Source organism: Anser cygnoides, chromosome 9 (genome assembly GCF_040182565.1).
Source record: "Anser cygnoides isolate HZ-2024a breed goose chromosome 9, Taihu_goose_T2T_genome, whole genome shotgun sequence".
In the NCBI taxonomy this organism is placed as follows: Eukaryota; Metazoa; Chordata; class Aves; order Anseriformes; family Anatidae; genus Anser; species Anser cygnoides.
In genome coordinates, this window is record NC_089881.1 from 15,171,362 (window position 1) to 15,192,629 (window position 21,268).

Below are 21,268 nucleotides of genomic sequence, written 5' to 3' on the forward strand. Positions count from 1 at the left end.
TAAGGCTGAGAGGAAAGAAGAGTTTATTTCTATATATTATCTCTGCAGGAAAACAAGCAAACAAACAAACAAACAATTTCCTCAGTAGGGAAGTATTCCTTAATGGAAATGTCCCATTTACTTTCAGAGACGCTTCTTGCAAAAAAAATCCATATTTTTTAGTAAAAAATAAATATTAAAAGGGATATTAAAACCACGCAAAGTGCACAGCAAGTTGTAGGGAGAGCTGGGATCAGAAGCCAAAAGCCCAAACATGGAAATGACATTGTCTCTTAATTAAGATGAAGTGCAGGTACCATCAGATGAAGCTATGTTGGGTAATCTGGCTTGATGTAGTGTCAAAAAAGCACAAGAGGTGAGTCACTAGGAGTGCATGTACAAGTCAGAGCTTGGCCAAAGTATAGTACAGATGATTCAGTTCTGCAGATGATGATTGGCAGAAGAAGCAGAAATGAAGAACAAAGTCTAGTGCTGTTACTATTAGAGCATTTTTCTTCGTAAGGTTGTAACTGAAAACCAGTAGCAGGTCCCTGATCAATAGTGATGGACAAACAACAAGGAGAAAACAAACCAAGATGAAGTCACGTCCTGAGAAGACACGGAATATGTGTGACGTGCCTCAGTACTCTACTCTAAACTAATAAAATATGGCTGTGCATCCAGAACTGGCATCTGACCTTCCACTTCTTCTTTTCCCCAGAAAAAAATTGAAGACAGTTGCCCATCCTTGATGTATTCCAGATCTGCTGCCAAATCTGCACTCCCCCACTCAGACAGAATCCCAAAATAGGGTGTGATGCCTTTCCCGTTGACAAAGCCATAAGTCACTGTGAGCAAGACGCACTCAATACCATCCAATCAGCTAAATGGAAAGTGCCCCTCTGTTTCCCACCATTTCAGCATTCGTTATATCTCACGTTAATTAATATAGGCACTAGGAAGTGCAATGATAAATTACAAAAACCCATTAACCTGATTCTGTCCAAACTGGTGACATATGGCAACTGGTACGTTAGACAAATCTTCCTTGCTAATGTGGGAGTCCTCGTGTCTGAACTCCATTAACACTAAAGCCATGAAAAAATATTTTTAATGTATGTACGTATGGAACGTATATCAACGTGCATGGACAGTGCATGCCTGTGGGAACATCAAAATTCATTAGATAAGTCTGATATGAGATATATTGAACAGGTTCCATCTGACGTCTGTTACTGGGTCGTTCTGTCCACTCCCAAAGGAGTGAATCATATTGACAGGTTGAATTATATCTCAAGAGATATTTTTCTCCCCTCCTCCAAAGGCCATTTGCAATCACGGCACATCCACTGCCTCTTAAAAGTGAGCTCATCTGGCACTGGGTTGCATTGAAGTCCTCCACCGTGCCTGAAGGAAGAATGCTTTTGGGTGGTGGGAACATGGAGAAGATGTGGTCTGTCCAGCTGTCCCTTGGAGTGCTAACCATCTTGACCATGACTGTGTACATCCCGTCTACACACGGAGAGCCTTTTTTACTACAAGGTAAGCTGGAATACAGGCTAGGTGACACAGGTAGGTGGCTATCTTTTTACTTTGCTTTGCTGTTTGTCATGGCCATGCAACACTTGCTTATTCGTGAAAGAAAATACAAGCAACCTTGAGCTATACTAACCAATCAGTCAACATGGGTGCTACCCAGAGACTTGGTCGTATTAGCATGTCCTTCTGCTCTGCAGCTGGTCGTATAACACATTTTGCTAATCAGTAAAAATAACAGATCTGGTGATATCTGGTAAGGGTGTTTCTTTCTCTCCTCCCGAAAGAAAATTTCTAAGGAAATATATTAAAATATCAGAGAGTAGCAATTCCAGTATGTAGCATATGAGATCTGACAGCTCCTAAATGTCAGTAGTAGGGTGCTGCTGAACTTTTTTTATTCACGAAACTTCTGTTTATATGTTCTTCTCCCATAATTTAAATTAATCTTAGCTTGAACTTATTCTGCAGGAAAATGTCAATCATTCATCTTCTTTCTTAGAGAGATTTGGCAGCAGAAAAAAAAAAGCAGTTAAATATAGGCTAGAAAATAACATTGCTTTTCAAACGATTTTTCCTCTTATATCACCTATTTATTTTTGTAATGACAACCAAAACATTCCTGAGGCCACTCTATCCAAATACCGCTTCTGTTTAGTTTTTCCTACAGTGTTTATGTATTTTTTTTTCTGTATCAAATCCCTCAAATGACTAAAGGTAACTATTTTAAAATCATAACTGACTTCTAGACTTAGGAAGGAGGTTTATAGCACTCCACGCTAACTGCAAATCTTACACAGTGCGGAGCCCTGCTGCATTCCTCAGGCTTATTTCCTGAGATCACAGTCAGCACCCATGCCTTCAGCCACGGCATCGGGTAGGGATAAGCCTGGCCACGTACCCGGAGCATCACTTGGGCCGGGGACCCTCTGCCTATGCGGATTTCTGTGGCTGTGGCTACTGGGATGGATTCCACCACCCTCTTGAGCATCCTGGGGGCTCATCTCTTACAATGTTTTGTCTCATGTGTGTCAAAAATATTTGCATTCGTCCCATCACAGCTATGTACGGCTGATGGCTGTATGAGACCAATTGCTCCTTTCTCACCTCCTCAAAGGGAGTGAGCAGAAGTCTTTAAGGTCCTAAAAGGAGAGGAACATATGTCTTTCTGCATCATTTCTTTGCATTTTACATGGGTTCTGTAGACATTTTCTAGGGCTTTGCAAGATCTGCGTGTGGGGCAGGGGTAAACAGACCAAAAATTTTGGGGAATAACTGCTCTGCTATTTCATGCCCCTCCCCAAAATGAATGCATCACACAGATTTCAGATGCTCCTGGAAATCTGTTTGGCAGAGCTGGGAGGGTCTCAGTGCCTTGCTGGCTCTGATCTTCCGATCCCCTGTGTCTATCGGATACTGCTGAACCCCTGACCTTCACAACCATTCATTTGAGGGCATAGCCACAACCACTAGAGAGAAACCACTGACAAAGCTCCCAAAACGGGCCTCGTAGAGAAGCCCAAATTGCTGGGGGAGCCTGGGGAGGATTTTCCTGGAAAACAGGAAAATTATTCATGGCTGACAACTACCGTAAGAGGATTCCTCAGGGAAAAAGAGGCTCACTTTAAACTCCTTCACACCTTGCCTATGGGCAGGAAGAATCCTGTGCCACTGCAGAAAGCCATAATCCTGCAGTCAGATTGATCAGCCCCAGTGCTAAGCAAACGCAAGGTTAGATGTAGGGCTGCAGGGCTCTCCAGCTAAGGTGCATGCATCCACCCTCACGAGGAGCTAGCTCCCACCTCCACCAGCCCTGGGGAGAAGGATGGGGTTGGGGTGGAGAAGGGGGAGCGCCCCAGATTTGAGAAGAGAGGGTTCTGTGGATTGGTGTCTGGCTTTGCAAAGGCACCTGATACACTTGGCTTGCAGGAGACATCTTAGCCTTAATTTTTGTTTTACTGTCGGGGGTTGGAGGGTCCATCCTTTTTGGCACGAGAGACCAAGAATGGCATTTTATGTGCTGCAGAGAACCGAGTGCTTCCGGAGAGAGAAGACACAAATCACGAGGACACATTGCTGACTCTCCTTCTTAATAAGAAACTCGCATGGCGGAGACCAGAAAATATCGGTAAGTGAAGGGAGATCCCAGCTTCTTGCAGCTGTGTTCGTATGAATGCAAGGAACCTGCTCCTCAGGTTCCTCAGCAAAGTCTGACTGCTCAGAAAGTGGAAGCCCCGTGTGTCAGTGTGATGGCTATATATGTGATGAGAGCCAGATGCTCTGCACCATGGGGCTTTAGGACCTGCTTTTGCAATGAGGTGTAAAGCTGCCCGAAAACATGCACCCTAGATCCTCAGGCTCTCAACACTGGAGCCATCTCAGCCTTTGGAGCCACCTTTCCACCCACACCCCATAGAGTCCCACGCACTTTGGAGCTGCAGCTCCATGTGGTGCTGGCACGTTAAAAACAGCAGCATCTTGTGAGCACACAGGGAAGGGGGAGTTAAGATTGTGCAGATTTTTGCAGAGGGGAGGTAAAGATTTTTCTGCCTGTGTTATGTGAACAGACACCAAATCTCAGGCCGTCCTGTATGTCGGGACAGACTCCAAACTCAGGCTCACTGGAGAAAAACTTGGGCTTTCCAGGACGCTACCGCCCAGCAAGCGGCCACATGGAGCACAGAGGTCAGATCTTCCCATGGCCACCACAGTGAGGGAAGGGGCTGGACCGTATGTGGTGGTCTCGGGGCAGGAAGCTGGTTTTCCCTGTGAAAACAGCAGAGAATGGGGCTCAGCAAAAATGTTACCATGAAAATCCATTCATCAGAGTCACGCAGTACTCCTCCCCAGCCCCTTGTTAATGCAGTGAGGCAGTGGTAAAATGATCCTGGGACAAATAGATAAATACAAATAAATCAAGTCCTTATACTAACAAAGGCATTCTTCTTGCAACGGAGATGCATTCAAAAATAACATTTTTATGATTGCTTTATGGATTATTGCACTTATTACTCCTAGAGGAAAGGCTGCATTTTATGCCAGACAATTGAATATAATGAATCTCTGAGCAGAGCACAGACAGAGGATTTACAGCAGGCAGTTTCTCAAGGCATCATCCATAAATTAACTTCCTTCCCCCTGCTTGAGATAATCTGTTCCAAAATTCGACCGCTGTTCATTTTCTATTCATAGCAGCCACTGGCCAAGCTTACGCTTTGTGGGAAGTCGAGCCAAAATAGGCACTCAGAACTCTGAAAGAGACAAAAATGTGTAAAATAATAATAATAACAACAATAACAATAATAATTTTAACAATAATAATAATCTCTTAAGTGGCACTTTTCACATACGGGTGCTTAATGACATGTTTAAGAGGCATCTGCCTGAGGCTGCTGCTGGCAGTGCCAGGAGCCGAGCCCCACCGCCTGCCTCCCAACCTGTCCCCAGCACCCTTCTGCCTCTCAAACCTAGCCCTGGTGTAAAGGGTTAGCTTAGGAACTGCTGCTTTTCTGAATACCTGAATGTTTTATGAATATCTGTCTGAAAATATTCAGGATTTTTCAACTAAATTGTTGCCTTCTTGAAGGAGAAACTGTGAACGCAGGCAGCTCTTTTTCTGGCACCCTCCTGCTCAGCCTCAAACGTGGAAAAAAAAGCCCAAGTCTGGCAGGGTGTCTGTGTGCTGAAGGCTTATCTGAAGTCAGGGGAATGATATCCTAAATCCCCTCAGAGGTGCAGAGCAACGCCTGCCGCCACGCCAGGAGCAGACAGAGCAGGCAGCTCCAGGGCTGGTTTTTGGCTCTTGCGGGGCCTAGCAGAGACATTCTTGAGCAATTTCCTGGCTCTTCTGCTTATTTTAGTGCATATTTTCACTAACTGGCACTTCAAAGCAGCAGACGGCTTTGCGCTCTCCTTCCAGAAGAACTGCTGTGGTCTGGTCACTCAGCTTTGGCCGAGCTCGTTCTGTGTGGTACTTTCCATTGTTTCAGCTATCGTGTTTAAAATAATTATCTGATTTTGGCTTCGGATTGAGTCTGGAATAAGGTCCCTCAGCCTTCAAGAGGAGCGAGATGAAGATCCTGCAGCCCTTCCTGCAGCTTTCCTATTGCTAGCCCAGGCCTTTCCCAGCTCAGGTGGGGGCTTTAGACCCATCCACCAGCACCTGACCCCCCCTGTCCTGGACAAGGTATCTCAGGGCGCTTCATTCATCCATGAGCACAGGCTTGTGACCGCCTGGTATGGTGCTGCTCAGTCCCAGCTCAGTCTGATGCAGGAAGCTGGTGCCCAGCACCCAGCTACTGCTCAGGGAAGGGCCCACACAGATCCTGCCACATCTTATGCAGTTCCCAGGATAAAACTTAAAATGCAGAGAAGAGACTGGCAGGACCATGTGGGGGCCAATGCCCCCAGAGCTGGTAAACCCAAGAAGCCTCCCTTAAAATGGAGAGCCAGGGCCAAGTCCCATGGGACTGAGCACAGAAACCCTGCTTCTCTGTCACTGTTTCTGCTACCTCTGATTTGGAGATGACTAACAGGAATTAAAGGTTAAATAGGCCTTTCCCTGTCAACCCTTAAAGACGTTACATGAGGAAAGTGCTGCTGATTTGAGCTCTGGGGAGCAATGCCAGTACTGATGTTGCTCTCCCTTCTTGCAGACTGGGAGCTGGCAAAGAAGTTTGAAGAGCTTGAACAGGTGAGAGAAGGAAATGCACAGACACATACATGCCTACGGTTGTGTGAATAATACCTCAGCTACACTATGTATGCTGTCTCGATGCCCTCTCCTTCTGCCTTTACATCCTGCTACTGCTCATTCTGCTGCTTTAATGTAAACGTGTCCCACAAAAGGCAAAGCAAAACCTTGAGCTAAACGGCTGCAGAAGCTGGGAAAGATAAAAGCGGAGAAAAGCTGTAGAGTAATGCAGTCCAGGCTGAGGCAGCTCTTGCCTCCACCACTGCTGAGAGGCCAGCAAAAGCCACGCTGGAAAAAAAAAAACAGATGCCAAAGGAAATCTCCATGGAAGAAAAGGGAGGGAGAAGGGGAGGCTTGCTGCCTGCCGCTCATTGCATCAGCGGGCTGCAGCTGGGACTGGGCTCAAGCGAGGGGGGCAGCCCCTGTGCACCTCACCCAGACTGACTCTTCCTGGGGCTCTTTACAAGCATGGAAGGCCCGAGGCATGGCTGGAGCCCTGCCGTACTGTGTGGGCATGCACAGGCACACGTGGATCCTCAAGCTCCTGCTGAGCTCCACTTGGCATCTCTCACTTCTGAGTTAAAAACCACCACAGGGGGTGCCAGGCTGCCAGCTCCGGCTAAGCCCCTCACTCCAGGGCTGAGGCACGTTGAGCTCTGTGAGCTTTCCACATAATAACCAAGGGAAGTCAGCAAGAGCAAGGGGTAGGGACACAAGGAGATGTGAGTGCTCCAAAGGCAGATCCTCCTGGTATGGTCCCGCTCCGGGGAAGACCCTGCCCTCCCCAGGGATGCTGCTGGCCCGGCTGCCTGTTCTCCCTGCCTCTCCTGCGCCGTGCTTGCCAGTAGGCTGTGGGGCTCTTCATGACGGAGCAGTTACTCACTGCTGTGTCTGTTTTTTAACAGCTGGAGAAGTTGAAGGATCAGCTCTCAGCTGAGGAAGGGTCAGAGGTGGCCTACGCTTTGGAAAGTCTCTCAGCATCCCAGCCCAAAAAACGCGGTAAGTTTTGGGTTAGAGCCCCGTCCGTGGGTCTGGCTCGGCTGCAGCCGTCCCATTCAGCCCTCATCTCCAGGGCTTCCTTTCTGCCACAAGATGGTGACAGTAAACATGCCCCAGACAGGGTCAGAACAGCGTTTCCCTCCATGCCAGCCCTCTCTCGTTGCTGGCTGGCTGATTTCGCAGCTGGGGAGCAGGGCCGGGTGCCCAGGCGGCCGGCTGTCGGAGCAGGCCCAGGCCCCGCTGCGGGCACTCAGGGCCGCAGCCCCCTTTTCATGGATGACCACGGGGTTATTCGGAGGTGTCTTTGGTCCCCGCAGCGCACCCCTCGCTCTCAGCTGGACACAAAGCTCATGCTGACGAAATAATGAGGCATGTGGTCTGCAGGCGCTCCCCTCCGCCAAGGTCACTGCCTCCCTGCAGAGAAAAAAGGAGCAATTGTTTGTGCTGCTGAAAAGCGGCAAGAAAAGGGATGTGGAAATCAAGCAGGAATGCAGGGAGCTAATATCTAGAAGGTCCCCAGTCAGTCCCCTCTGCGAGGAAAGCAGGACTGCTCCCTGCAGCACGTCCCCTGAGCTTTGTCTGTATCCAGCCTCTCAGGAGCATCCTGCACCAGCACTGCTGCAAGGCAGGACAAGGACAAAGCCATTCACGCTGGCTTCCAGAAGACTCCATCACAGAGCAGTGGCAGCTGTAAAACAGAAGTCATTGATGACAGATCTGGCCTAAAGCCAAAAGAGCTACCCCACATGCTCTGTGCGTGTGCAGGCTGCCGACCTGCCAGACAGGCGAGGGAAAATCCCCCTTTGTGCAAGGCTGGCTTAAGCACTTAGGTGATCCTTAGACAATCTGCAATTTATAAGCAGCCCTGGAGGCTGTCATTAATTTGGCTAAACTAATTCATGCCCCCACCAGTCTGGAAGTTTCAACTGTACATAAAACTGCTTCTCCCAGCCAGGTTTAAATCAGATTTTGCCAGATATTAAAGCAGAGAGTGTTTGCTTTCATCTAAAGTCCTTCCAGTTTGGGAGGAGCTTGTGTCTTGGCTTGAGCACTGCTGATCCAGTAGAAGCTTTCTCCCAAGATCCAGCTCTCAAAAAACAGGTAGAAAACCCTTCTTATACCTGACAATAGGAGACCTGCACAGGGCTCAAAGAACCAGACGTGCTGGCAATACAGCTATTTTTTCTGACACCAAAATCCACATCTTTCCCTAATCTATTCTTTTTGGAAGATCCCACGGTGATCAATGTTGTTCGGTAGCTGGTAGCAAAATGCTAGAGTGATTGAGCTTTTGAAAAAAAATGTAGTGTCCAGATCAGGTGTCTGCAGGTCAGTATCTGGCTTTTCTGGTTAGTGACAAGTGAGAAGACCTGAGGCTGCAAAACTGCTGGCTGGTAGACAGGAAAGAAAAAGCTGATTCCTGATATTGCTGCAGTAGAGCAAAGGAATAGCAAACCATTATAAATCGAGCTACACAGAAACAAGTTTCAGACCACTTCTTTGTATTTTAAGAAGCCGAAAGAGTCACCTCCTAGAAGTGTTATATGAAATTAAAGCTTATTACTGGGATGTGCCTGGAAACCACAATGCTGTCATAACACCCAACTCTCTCAAGACATTGGGCTTCTGAAAACCCACTCCAGGGCTGCAGTGGGAAGTTGGAAAAAGTCCCTTGTATGCTAAAACCCTTCTCTTGTATCCCTCCCCAGCCTGCTTTTGGAAATACTGCATCTGAAGGCTTGCCAGGAGTGGAAGACGAAGATTGGCCTTTCCCCAAACTGCCTTGCTGGGTATTAAAGTGTTAAAAGTTTGTTCTGTTCTCTCACCGTGCTGCTAACTTGGATGCCATCCTCCGTGACTGCACCACAGCCAAGTCTAACAGGCACCGTGACAGGAGCCCGAGTGGCTACGCGCGGCCGCTCTCCGCTCCTCCCTCCTTCAGGCTTCACCTTCCACCATCTTCTGCTTGGAAGATGTTTCCCAACTTTCCTTGCTGTCCTGTGTGTGCCATTCAGTCTGCTGCCACCACACCCTCTTCCCCTTCTCACCAGGTCCCCCGAGGCACCAAACACCAACTCAGTCTCCCTGAGCTTGGGCCTCCGCGCACATTTGCAGGTGTTGCTCATGGTGGTGCCTGGGCTTCCTGTTGCCTCCCACGAGCAGGTCAGTGATGAGCCAGCACCCTCCGTTACAAAAGGAAGGCAGGCTGGGTGCAATGAGAAAGGTTCAGGGCTGCCTGCCTTACCTAGCCGAGCCAGAGCTGTTCCTTGTCGTGTCCTGCCAGCGAGCACAGTAGGTTTGGGGGAGGACAAGCACAGAAGTCTGGACCCTTTGGATATCACTCCAATAAAGATTTTCTGTTGCACAGAAGTATGTGCTGTTTTCTTTCTCGTCCCTTGCATAGGCCCAATGGGGGGAGCATGTTTGTTACCTAATGGGTCATGTGAAGTTTAAAATGAAAAATACTCCTATTAAACACCTAGCAACACGTTTGCTGTAATATGCCTGAGGAATAAGCCCTTCCTTTGGCCAGAACTGGGAATGAGAGCTGGGTCTGCGCCGTGTGTGGGCTGCTGTACTCATGGGACTGGACCAGTCCCACTCACTTCTATCTGCTCACCCCAAAGAGAGGTTTTGGGAAGACATTTTTTTTCTCTGGTCAGTGCAGATGCTAGCTGTTTTCTCCTACTGCAGAATTATGTCTGCACCTGCCCAAAAGGAAGAGATCACAATCCCTCTGTGGGTCCTACATGTAATCATTTTAAGTTCTGTTATCCAAGTTTACTTGCAAAGCAAAAGGACCATGTTGACTGACTTTGACTAGAATTGAACTGTCTCTCCAGGCCTGTCTAACTATGTTATTTAACTGCAGCTTGCGTACTATGTATTCTTCAAAACTTTATCTCTCCCAAAGCACTAATTACCATGCTACATTCATTGCCTAGGGCTCTGGCAAGATGTGCACGCTTACCACAGCAGTACGTTGTGTGTACTTCATCAACAGGAGATCTATTCACCTTACTACAGGATAAAGCTGGCATATATAGAATAAAAAGGTTGATTATATAGGTGAGGTCTTATCATATGGAAAACAAAGCATGCTGTTAGCGTTAATTCATTGCTATTTCCTTAGTAGTGATTAGGAACAAATTTCCCCTTTTCTGTTGAATTTGTGAATGTGAAAAAGGTATGTGGGAACATACATTCACATACCCTCACTACAACATCAAATTCAGGAAAAAAAAGCATAGCCTATTGCTAAGAGAAGGGTCTCTCTTTCCTTTTAAGTGTTGGGTGCTGCAAGCGAAGGGGAGCTATACCGAGTGCCCCAAGGTGGTGTTCAGCACAGGTGCCTTCAGCTGGCAGGAAATCCCAGTGCAATGACAGGCTGGAGCAGCAGCAGGCTCCATCTGTTACCTGCTAGCTGGAGCCATGCGTCCCCTGCCCGGTGTGACAGCTCACCAGTGAGTCAGGAAAAGGAATGCAGTGTCATGGCTATTTAACATCATGCTCTGATCCCATACACAGGAATTCCCTGGGGTGCAATGCACCTCTGCATCCTACCAGTGCAATTACTTAAGTGTTCACGGTACCCAGACCACACCACCATTTCCTATCCTGCTGTGTTGGCTGCTTCTGCCGGGATGATGAGCATCAGTGCTGAATGTAATTCATATATGAGTTCGGAGCAAAGGTGGTGAAGCTCTTGCAAGACTCACCATCAGTGTGACACTGTGGAGCTCCTGTCCTTCCTCCTAAACACACAGGGCAGAAAATGTTCCTGGGATGCCACCTCCACATCATGGCTGCTTGCACCTTACCCATGCTTGGGCAGTCACTCCTGCTAAAGCTAATGACCCACAGGCGATAATTAAAGGGAATTCACTTAGGCATCCTGGTAGATCATGTTGATTTATTAGCAGAAAATCCTCACAGGCATCTGAATGGGTTTGCAAGCAGGCAGCACAGGGCTAATCTAGCATGCAATGGATGCTGTAGTATATCCTCACTTCATGTTTGTTGACCTGCATGCTATGCACGATGACTAAAGCTATCCAACATTTATCCATGAACAAATCATGGCATTTATCCTTTCAGACATCATTGTACTTTAAATAGTGCCTGTTGATGAATGGATTTTAAAGTGTATTTGAGCCACAGGAGACTGCAGTTTGCTCTGAGGTGGATGGGGAAGAGAAAGGCTGTTGCTTTCTCCCAGGTAATCCATGCAGTGCAACAAGAGCCAAGAGCAGGACTGAAGCTTTCAGGTCACAGTTACAGTCAACGCCACCACAGAGGCCTCTGTCCTGATTTGCTTTCATGTTTTCTTTCGGATGGAGGACATTTCTGCACCCAACTATGGGCTATAAAACCCCTCTTTATTTAGAAACCCACACTAATACTAACTGTCTGTTGGAAAACTTTTATGATCAAGCAGATCTGGTATGTTAGCATTGGATTCTTCTGATCGGAGTCTCCCAAAATACGTCCTGCAATGACTGTGACCATGCTGCTTTTAACCGACAACTATATGAGTGGTCAGGAACACACGACTTCCATAATCTGCCCATACCCCGTACATATGGCTGTATCACAATCAGATTATCTGCAGACTGTCTGGGTGAGCTCAGTGCAATAAGATAACTGTTTACTAAACCCCAGGGCACACTCGGGATAGGTGGTTGCAGCATGCTCCAGAGGACAGGGGCTGAGACTGTCTGGGATTGCATTTGCAGATTCTTTTCTAGCATAGACAGAAAATCTTGTGTCAGGTCAGCCACTCAGCCCCAAACCCTTCATCTGCAAGCTTAAAGGTAGAAAATGAGCACTGGGACTAGGGGACATGTACTTGATGCTGCCTGCCCTTATGAATGGGGACCTCTCCTCCCACTATGGCCTATACTGGGGCAATTGCCCAAAGGTGCCAATCCTTTGAATAGCTTTAATCTCAAGGATGCATTGACTTCCCAAGTCCTTTCCTACAGCTCACTGAGAAGCTGACTGTATTTTTCCCCATCTTGCTAGCTGATTGCCAGTTTCTTTGTGCCTCACATAAGATCAGGAAATACACACTTAACTTCTATCTCTTGCCTTACTGCAACCCTCTGCCTAACACAAGGTAAATATGTGGCAAGATGTATTTTGTTTTCCTAGTTCTATATAATCCTTTCTCAGTGGATCATCTTTTGCAATTCTAAGGATGATTTATACCCAAGAATAGCAATCCAAGGCATTTAGCTGACATGGATCATAGTCCAGCAAGGAGCACGTGAGGTTTAGAAAAGATCAGCTAGGAATCTGAGCACAGAGATGTCAGCAAACAGCTTTTTTCTGCAATATTTTATAAGCTGGAAAAAAGTGAAAAGCAATGAAGCAGGATTTAAAATTACCTGTTTTACTCTGAATTGAAATGGAGAGGACAGGCATACGTTTACATGTTATCAGACTAAGAAATGCTTGAACTTTTACAGTTGGACATGTGATTATGCCCCATGCATGCATCAAGAGGCTAAAATAAGGCATACGATGCAGATGGCTTAGGAAGTAGATGACTTCATATTTGGACGCTATCCTATGTTATGCATAGGGAGGACTGAAATGTATTCATCAGCTTAGAGGAGGAAACTAAAAGTCTCACCACATTTCAAGATATGCCATACAATGAAAACATTTCTAAATTTGGTGCGGAGATATGAGAAACACTGTTAAAAGCATCAGTACAAATCCTAAGGTATTTTCATTTTTCTTATTCAGACTAACTCCTATGATATCAGTATGTTTTTTTCCCAAATAGCAGTTCAAATAAAACCTGGGTTTGTCCCGTAACTGTTAAATTCTCCCTTCACCTACCAGACAAACACCCTCTTGAAAGAAATGTGCAAAGCAAACTGTCTGCTTCTCATGGACTGCTGTTGGCTTCTTTGAAAGTTTTATTTTAAATCAAAAAATTCTAACAGCCCTTGCTAGGAAAATGAACTTCTGCAGGTTTAAGAGAGAAATGCCATGCAATCAAACTATATACATATTTTCTGTTTCCTCCTATCAGTGGCACTGTGCACAACTGTGAGAGCATTCTGACCTGATGAACCGAATTTGTTACTATCTGTAAATGCAATGTTTGTAAAATGCAACGTGAAATAGATTTTGCAGCAGGTCATTTCCTTGAGTGTTGAATCATTAGTCAATGACAAGACATGATCTGGTGCATCTTCCGCATTTCTGTGATGTTTCCAGTACAGCATCAATCATTCAGAACAGAAGCACCTGTAGGCAGAAAAGCAGTAAATGTTATATTTTCCCAGATCAGGACTGCAAGGCTTGGACAAAGACACAGTAAGAAGATGGAAAAGCTAAGGAATACTTGTTTTCTTTTAAGAGGGTACCGAGTTCTAATTTATGGGCTTCAAGGTAAGCTGCGTCACAAACCATGTTAAAAGAAGCCATCCTTCCCCAGGGCTCCCTACCCAAACCTACTGGCACGACTTGAGTACCTCCGCGTGACAGAGCAGGTGGGGCTCTCCATGCCATGCATGCCCACACCTGGAGTACTCTGGCTTACTTGCAGAAACTGCTAACCCTTGGTGTTGCCAAGACGGCTCACTCCGATCCGGTCGAGAGGAATCCCAAACCGTCTCTTAGGCAGCTCCACCACTTTCCTGCAGGGGGAGAAAGGGAAAGAAGGACGGAAAGAACTGGGAGAAGACATCATAGGAATAATCAGAAGTGTTACTAAGTCTTTGAGTCCTCCATTCATCCCACTCGCAACTTTATTGTACAGACAGAAGAGCTGTGCTGCAGCAGCTGAAAATGTGTTTAAAAGAAAAAAAGCTTCACTTGTCTCAAAAACGAATAGTCATGAGTTGCACCTGTTTTACAGACTGACGTTGATGTGCTATCCCTGCTTTTATCTGACAGCAAACAAACAACTTCACAGGTTAACTGCTATTAATAAAAGAAGGGAGATGCACAGCCCTCAGTCCCCTGTTCTCAAAAACCTATAGATCAAGCACTTTTGCACTAAGCCGTAGGGAAATCAAAGTGGCTCAGGGCTGCTCCTCAGCTCATCACCCCATGGGCAGCACTCTGCCCCCCGCACAGCGTAGGCACAATCTGATGGGGGCAGGTGGGACTTGGGCTGCTGGAGCCGGACTGAGCCTGGTTTGATGAAAAGGGGACTTCACTTCCCAGACTGGTTTGCGTGGGGGGTTTCTGCATCTGCATCAGTTGCAATACCGCCGTGGTCTGCAGTTAAACAGAGAAGGAGACTGTGAAATCATGTCAACGGGGAAGGCTGAGCCGTCTTGGAGAAGTTGTGCAGCTGAGCTTCCCCTCTTGTGGCCGTCTGGGGCCATAACAGGACCATCTGCCTCCACAGCCTGCCGCTCATCTTCCAGGTAAAACTGCCCATTTCAGCACTTACTAGGGACAGAGTGATCGTTTCTATTTAAAACAGCCTTTTTAAAGATCTCCAGAGTTTTTTTCCTTCTTTTCAGCTACAGAACCTTACACCTCTTCTGAGAACTCATCACTTATCGCATGCTTTTCCCATGCTTTCCCCATGCTTTCAAAGCTATATAAATTGATGTTGACAAGCAAGGTTAGGATCTACGCCCACCTGTAACCAGTGGGTGCCACAACAGGGGTTGCTGTTAAGTGGCCCTGCATTTGATATGCTCTCTTCCAAAAGTTTCTGTTATTTTTGGCAGGTACTCTGCCTGCTGTATTGCTTCAGAGGGTTAAATCTATTTAACAACTTTCGTGCTTCAGAAGTCATTAACTAAAGTCTCTATAGGTAATCCTCTCAGATAGTACATGAGTGGACAGTTATCTGCTGTGGGCACAACAATGACAGGCTGCTCAATCCTCTGTTTTATTCCTGTGAGTGCAGCAGCCTCTGCCTGTTTCCACCTGAAGGTACAGCCTTTCGACTGCTTCACAGCACGCATCTGATCCATGGCTCGTGCTGATGACAGTGTCGGACTGTCAGTGCAGTCAGAGCAGCTCAGGTGATTCTCATAAATGTGTCAATCCCAAACTCAGAAACTAGTCAGCTCCTCAGAAGTGATAACCTCAAAGCCAAACTGCAAACTGTGCTGATGATGCTGGGAAAGGAGAAAAATTTTGTACAGCATCTCCCTCACTTGCACGATCTCATTATTCAGAGACAAGCTGTTATAAAACCTAAAAATTTTCACCACAATTTCCCCTTTGCATGTTCCCCCCAACCCTTGTATGGCACGTAGAATGAAACAAGATTTCCACACAAAAAGCACGTGACAAATTGGGATTACCATGTACTTTTGCAAAAAAGGCACTGTGGCTTCAAAGATGAACTAGAATTTCTTCCCCTCAGAAGGGAAACACGCTAAAAAAGCAAACAAAGAATGAACTAATTTTGATCTCTTGAAGTGATATACAGACAAAATAGTTCTACTCAAGGATTTAAAAATTTTATACTTTAACACTTTTGGCTGCATGCATAAAGTCCTAGTAGCAGACTGTACGGATAAGTGGAAAAATGACAAGAAAATATTGCAAAACACTGTCTAGAGGGAAAAAAAAAAAAACAAAAAAAAACCTGTAACATTGACTGGCTCTTGTGAATACTTTCCATTTTCAGATTAAGCTTTAAGCATGTTATTAAATACTGACCGCACTGGGGATTCCATTCAAAAAGAAGACAGTTACCAGAAGGAGGGAACAAGACACTTAAGCTCTCTCAGGTACAGAGAACATCCCCTTGAGACATGCTGACTTTCCCCAGCCGTAAACTCGTTTATCTTCCAGCATGTACTGTAAAGGTACTGGTGTACTGTTGTATTGATTAAACCCTGACTTATCATAAGCTGATCAAGATCTTGAAGCTTTTTTCCTTGAAAGCCCATTCTATACCCTGTCCATTTTCACAATGTGATGTTTGTCTTGCCATTCAAGATGCGTACCACCACACCTTCTCTTCATCCCAGCGTTGGGAACACCTAACCCTAACCCCTTAGCTTTTGAACCTCAGGCATATTTTGGCTTTAAGAAATCTCAGAACCAAAAAGGTAGTTTTAAACTGAATGTTAGCTCACATCAGTGAAAAGAAGCGTACTTAAAAAATGCATGTCTTTGAACTTTCTTTGTTAGCTGGATGGCACTTTGGGGATAAAATGAACTACTGCATATATTATTCATCACAACTGAAGAATTACATATTGTGCAACCAGAACGCTTTCTGAAGAGTTTCTGGTACCCTGTTCTGAGGCACCTTGTGACTGACCAGTGAAATTACTAGTGGCTAAAGCTAAGCCATGTGTATCCAGGACAACCTGCCAGCAGCCTTCTTCCAGCTTTTTCACTGGTAGGAGCCATCTAAGAATTTACCTCTGTTTGCCTTTAGTATCCACAGAGGTCGCAGAAATTCTGTCGATTGGGGAGCCAAATCCTGGGAAACTTCTTTTCTTCTTGGTCTCAGTCACTTCATTCTCCAGAGACACCAGCTCATCAAGCAGGAACAGTTTGGCTGCCAGGTTGGAGGCTGCCTTCTCTTCACTGGCAGTTGGGTGTGCTTCCATGCCCAGAGCAGCAGAAGGCTCCAAAGGCTGCAAAAGAAAGCATGGATGTTTGTTTGCTGCTGAAGGTCCAGAAAAGCCTTTTCAATCAATATCCCAGCAGCAGCCCTATAAATACACAATTACTAGGATACTAAACCTGAGCCAATGTTTTAAAACTAAGTTTTTTCTGTGAAACTTGGTCATAGTCCAACCACAGGAGTTTGATATAAAAGGCTGGAATACTTTCTGGTGGAATTGAACTCCCCTTCATTATTATTGAAAGACTCATCAAAATCATAAAGACTTAGGACTTCACAAAGCCCATTTTTTTGTGGGAGAGGTCACTATTGTTATCTCAGCAGTGTGATCAGTATCACTTACAACATGAGCTGAATAACCATCACAGAGGTGACCTAATATACTTATATCTACGTGGTCCACACCATAGTTGTGGTGGTAACACTTCCTACTACTGGTGGGTGGCATAACGAGCGACGGAGCATATAAAATTCTGACCTTTATATAAGGAGGAGCACATGACCACAATAATCACAAGAAGGAAGCAACATTTAATATTTTTGTAAAGGACCTCATATTGTCCTCTGATTTTCAAGTGCCATTGAGTGGTCCTTTCTGTTCCTTTTCAGGGCTATAAAACTTACATAAAGGTCTACAACAGAATTATAGCTTCAAAAAAATGAATGAACTCTCCCCTCTGATTAGTGGGGATAAATATGTACAATAAGGCTTGAAACTGGAAAGTAAAAAGTAGCCTCTGTTCTTGAGAGCTACATGCAGTTTTACTTATTTCATCTTTAAAAGGGTATTATAAATTTGAAAAAGGAAAGAGAATGCTTAAATGATAATCAGAGGTAGACAAAGGTTTTCCTGTTATGAATCACCAAACAAAGCACAACATCACAGATAAGCAAAAAGAGGAGTGTTGGGGCAAGGGTACAAAGGAGGGTTTATAAACAGAAAAGACGTGAATAAAAGAGACTAGTAAAAACTACTGATTTTTCATTAAAAAAAAAGGAAAAAAAAAAGATTGCTCACTTGTTTACTCATTGAAGTCACCAGATTTAAAATAAATACAAGCAGTTACTTTTTTAAACGCATAGATGAAGTTGAATGCATTGCCAAAGGATGTCACAGATAACAAGACTTTGGTAAGAAATTCAGGCTCCCCATCGACAGCTAAATAAAAAGCCCTGGTCCAGTGCAGTTTCTGGATCAGGAAGTCTCTGAAGATGTTGTGTTCCTATATTCTTTTCACAAGCATCTGTCTGTAATAGAGACAGGATACCAGGTCTCTGTGGTATCACAACAGCAGCTGCTGCAGCATTAGTATGGGGAGGGGTTCCCCTAAGCCCTATTTCCTATAACAAATATTATTTTTTAAAATCAGGACATGCTCACTTGAAGCCAGAGAGCAAGGCAGAAGGATCCATCAGCATTCTCCAGTATGCATCTAACTTCTAAGCTCATCTTAAAAACCTGTGTAAAGATCCTACAGCCAAACAGTGCTACTTTGATTATATTCTTGATTTTTATGACATGAAACCGTTACATAAATATCTTTGCTGCCTCATCTGTTTTACGTCAGGATGACATAAAAGAGAATGCACTAGAAATATTTTCAGGTGCAATCTCTACATATCTTACTGGATGAAATGTTAAACAGGAGTTCTCCCATTTCATCCACTGCTTTCCTTCGCAAGATTAGGCGAGTTACTTTGCTCCTTCCCTCTCCTGATCCCTTGTGTCTCCTTTCATTTGTAAGTTTTGAGCAGGGGGTCTTCTGCCCAGGCTCTCCTTATGGCTCCTGGAAGCTGCTGACTCCTCAGGCTATTTGTCTTTTAAGAAAGAGAAGGAAACTCTCCCTTCAGTGTTAGCTTGTTTCCCCCCTCCCACCACCCCATTTTCCCCTGCAAGGAGTTCTCTCTCTGGAGTCACTGGACAATGTTTTAACACAGGGAAATGGGACGGTGTTTGAGGAGAGCCTGTGTGAATCTGGGTGAGACTTCATTCCACCTGTCCTCTCAGCACCATGCGCTTTGCATCCCTCTTTTCACTGGGCAAGTTTTCCTGCCCCTGTTTTGCCTTTGCACCACCAATATGCGCTGATCATCTTTCAGCGTGTGCCCTCCACAATCTGTGGCCAGGAGCAACTTAGGAAGAGCCGGGTTACGTGACAGCTACCAGAAACATTCACCTACCTCTGGAGCTGCCTCTGCTAGGAGCATCGAGCTGGAGTGCCGCTGCAGCAGGGTAATCACGAGGGCCAAATGCACCACAACAAGCTGAAGCTGCAGCATCTGCAAAGGAGAACAATCATTAATGGCTCCATAGCCACACTCCCAGATGAGAGAGAGAAGGCAACAAATACCCATGAAAGGCTCTACAGACTGATGGTGGAAAGATGAAGAGGATATCTCACTTCAAAGGTCTTTAAGAAGTAAAAAGGAGACCCTGTTCCCATGGTTGTTCATAAATCTTATCTTACAGAATCACTGCGTAAAAATCAGCAACCAGTCAGTGTCAGCTGAGCGCCCTTCTTTTCTGGGTGCAGAATCAGCTCCCTCCTCTTCACTCCTTTAGGGCTCTGTAGATCTTTGAATTCCTTTCTGCACAATGGCCCACTCCTTGCAGCAGGAGGAGTAACGAATGCAAAATTGGGTTAAAACGAGGTAAATTAGACACTCACTTGTAAGCAGAGAGAATTTGGCTCAAGACCACCCAGGTTAATCTTGACCTCCCCATGTGGTGGGCAGGTGCCTAGAGCTGTTACAGAAATCACACGTCTCCCCAGCAGCATTTTGAAAGCAAGGCTGAATTTCACTAGTCTCTGATGTGAGTTAATGGTAGCCACAACTTCCAGGATCTTCTTGGGATCTTGGAAGAAAGCTTTATAGCTTCCACAGCCAGGAAGAAGATGCATAGGAAGACATTGCTGAGACTGGTATTGTTGTGACCACATGCTACCACTGCAGAATTGCAGATGCCTCCAGAGCCTTAAAGTAAGGCAGAGAGGTTCAAGTTTTGGCAGGCTCAAGATCAGGAAACTGCAGGGATTTCATTGCCCATGGACCTGGGCTAACATTGTTTAAGTCCTTGACTGGATTTAGCTCTTAAAACCTGACATGCCTCTGACTTGACCAGGTGGGAATCTTTCAGCTGATGTTAATAAGAACCAGCCTGTTTCCAGGTTCAGCCCCAGAGTGTAATTCAAGCCTGCTTCTGCGACTCTTTGCTGACCCTTCTCTCAGCAAAAGCAAAAATAGAAAGGAGGTATAAATACATTTCTATGATGTACAGCAGTTGTTTTATCCTTTGCTTAGAAAATCTCCCATAAGACCAGGCAGAATACACATGGTAAAAAGTATTTGGCTTTGCACTTTTTCCTGCACTACAAAAGAGAGAAGCCACAAAAGTGTTTGGAGTCCAGTTTTAACAAGATACATCATTTATACAGCTTCTTGAAACTCTGTTTCTTGCTTGGTGGCTTGTTTCTTTTTAATATGTTTTGCATGTGCTTCTGTTATCTGGTTACCCTATTATGTATCTTCTTTATATTGTTCTTGAGGATTCATTATAGTGAGGAAGAAAGCAGCTAGTTGTTCTGCAGGGGTGAAACAGTCTAAGTTCACTGGGATCAAAGGACAAAGACAAAGCACAAACGAGGTGGTACCACTGTCTCTCAGCTTGATAAGAAGAGCCATTAAAGCCAGAAAAGGGTTTGGCTTGGTGTTTTTAAAGCTGTAGCCCTCTACAATGTATATTTTTGTACGTGGGTGTGCATTGAAATTTGAAGTAGTAGTCTACTACCTTCACAGGTAACCACATCCTGATTATTTGGATACAGGGACATAAAAATAAATGGCAAGGTTAAAAACACATGTTTATTATGGTTTAAGGTCTGTGCTGGTATTCATTCATCCCAAGGACCAAAGAGCTAAAAATAGCAACTGGTACACTAATCAAAATAAACATTAAGGCACCTGCAACACAAAAGACATTTGATTAGCTGGTCAGAACTTGATGCCAGTGAAATTAGAAGCAGAGGAAATTGTAAGGACTTAAAACTTGGCTCTAATTCCCATGGAAATCAGTAGCAAAGAAGAAATGTCACTGGTTTGACAGGGAGCAGAACTCTGTCCAGCAAGATCAAGTTGTGCTGGATTTTCATGCGGTGTTGTGACCAAGGCAAGAGAAAGGAGCAGTTCAACTCGAGAAAAGTTTCTGCAAAACTTAGGGTGCAACAAGGACTATGGGATCATAATTAAAATCACACTGTCTTCTGCCAGAATGGAACTTAGCTTGCTACCTTCAGCCGTGTCAAATGATCTTAGATGTTAAAAGCAGCTGTTGCTTTTTGTACTCGAGCTTGTCTGTTGTGATTGTGCACTCAGAGCTCCCCCAGCTGAAAGGGGTTTCCCAAACCTTGTAGGTACCCCTCCCAGCCATACACTGGTTATTGCTTCACCCTATCTACATTATGCCTTGTCCTGTTCCCAGAGAGACC

General features: G+C 45.3%; 2 protein-coding genes and 1 long non-coding RNA gene across 14 annotated transcripts in view; 1 reads left to right on the plus strand and 2 right to left on the minus strand.

The window, feature by feature from the left end:
- The first annotated feature begins 1,308 nt into the window (after positions 1 to 1,308).
- UTS2B (urotensin 2B) lies at positions 1,309 to 9,535 on the plus strand. The gene is made up of 5 exons (XM_013199186.3): positions 1,309 to 1,521; positions 3,542 to 3,643; positions 6,171 to 6,208; positions 7,114 to 7,207; positions 8,917 to 9,535. Exons 1-5 carry the CDS (start codon positions 1,398 to 1,400, stop codon positions 8,940 to 8,942), a joined length of 384 nt encoding a protein of 127 aa, XP_013054640.1. The 5' UTR covers positions 1,309 to 1,397; the 3' UTR covers positions 8,943 to 9,535.
- On the minus strand, positions 4,183 to 7,230 carry LOC125184414 (uncharacterized). The gene is made up of 3 exons (XR_007168378.2): positions 7,092 to 7,230; positions 6,263 to 6,398; positions 4,183 to 4,766 (listed from the first exon to the last, which is right to left on the minus strand). It is a non-coding gene; the product is annotated as an uncharacterized lncRNA (long non-coding RNA).
- A 1,565-nt stretch (positions 9,536 to 11,100) lies between the features above and the next one.
- OSTN (osteocrin) overlaps positions 11,101 to 21,268 on the minus strand; it is a 138,829-nt gene continuing 128,661 nt past the window's right edge. For 7 of the 12 annotated variants that reach the window (XM_048076715.2, XM_067002294.1, XM_048076708.2 and 4 more), the window contains 4 exons: positions 18,963 to 19,061; positions 16,574 to 16,791; positions 13,784 to 13,863; positions 11,101 to 13,471 (listed from right to left, as the gene is read on the minus strand). In XM_048076715.2, coding sequence (XP_047932672.1) covers positions 13,449 to 13,471; positions 13,784 to 13,863; positions 16,574 to 16,791; positions 18,963 to 19,061 — 420 coding nt within the window. In that variant the 3' untranslated portion in view covers positions 11,101 to 13,448. Of the gene's footprint in view, positions 13,472 to 13,698; positions 13,864 to 16,573; positions 16,792 to 18,962; positions 19,062 to 19,132; positions 19,201 to 19,249; positions 19,338 to 19,450; positions 19,812 to 21,268 lie in introns of those variants that run through there. The other 5 variants (XR_001213872.3, XM_013199178.3, XM_013199177.3 and 2 more) reach the window with 5 other exon arrangements.

What these genes read in the sequence shown, in the direction of transcription:
- UTS2B (XM_013199186.3), top strand. Translation starts at nt 1,398, where the DNA reads ATGCTTTTGGGTGGTGGGAACATGGAGAAGATGTGGTCTGTCCAGCTG. An exon ending in AGAGCCTTTTTTACTACAAG is followed by an intron (nt 1,522 to 3,541) that starts GTAAGCTGGAAT and finishes TATGTGCTGCAG; the next exon opens with AGAACCGAGTGCTTCCGGAG. An exon ending in GCGGAGACCAGAAAATATCG is followed by an intron (nt 3,644 to 6,170) that starts GTAAGTGAAGGG and finishes CCCTTCTTGCAG; the next exon opens with ACTGGGAGCTGGCAAAGAAG.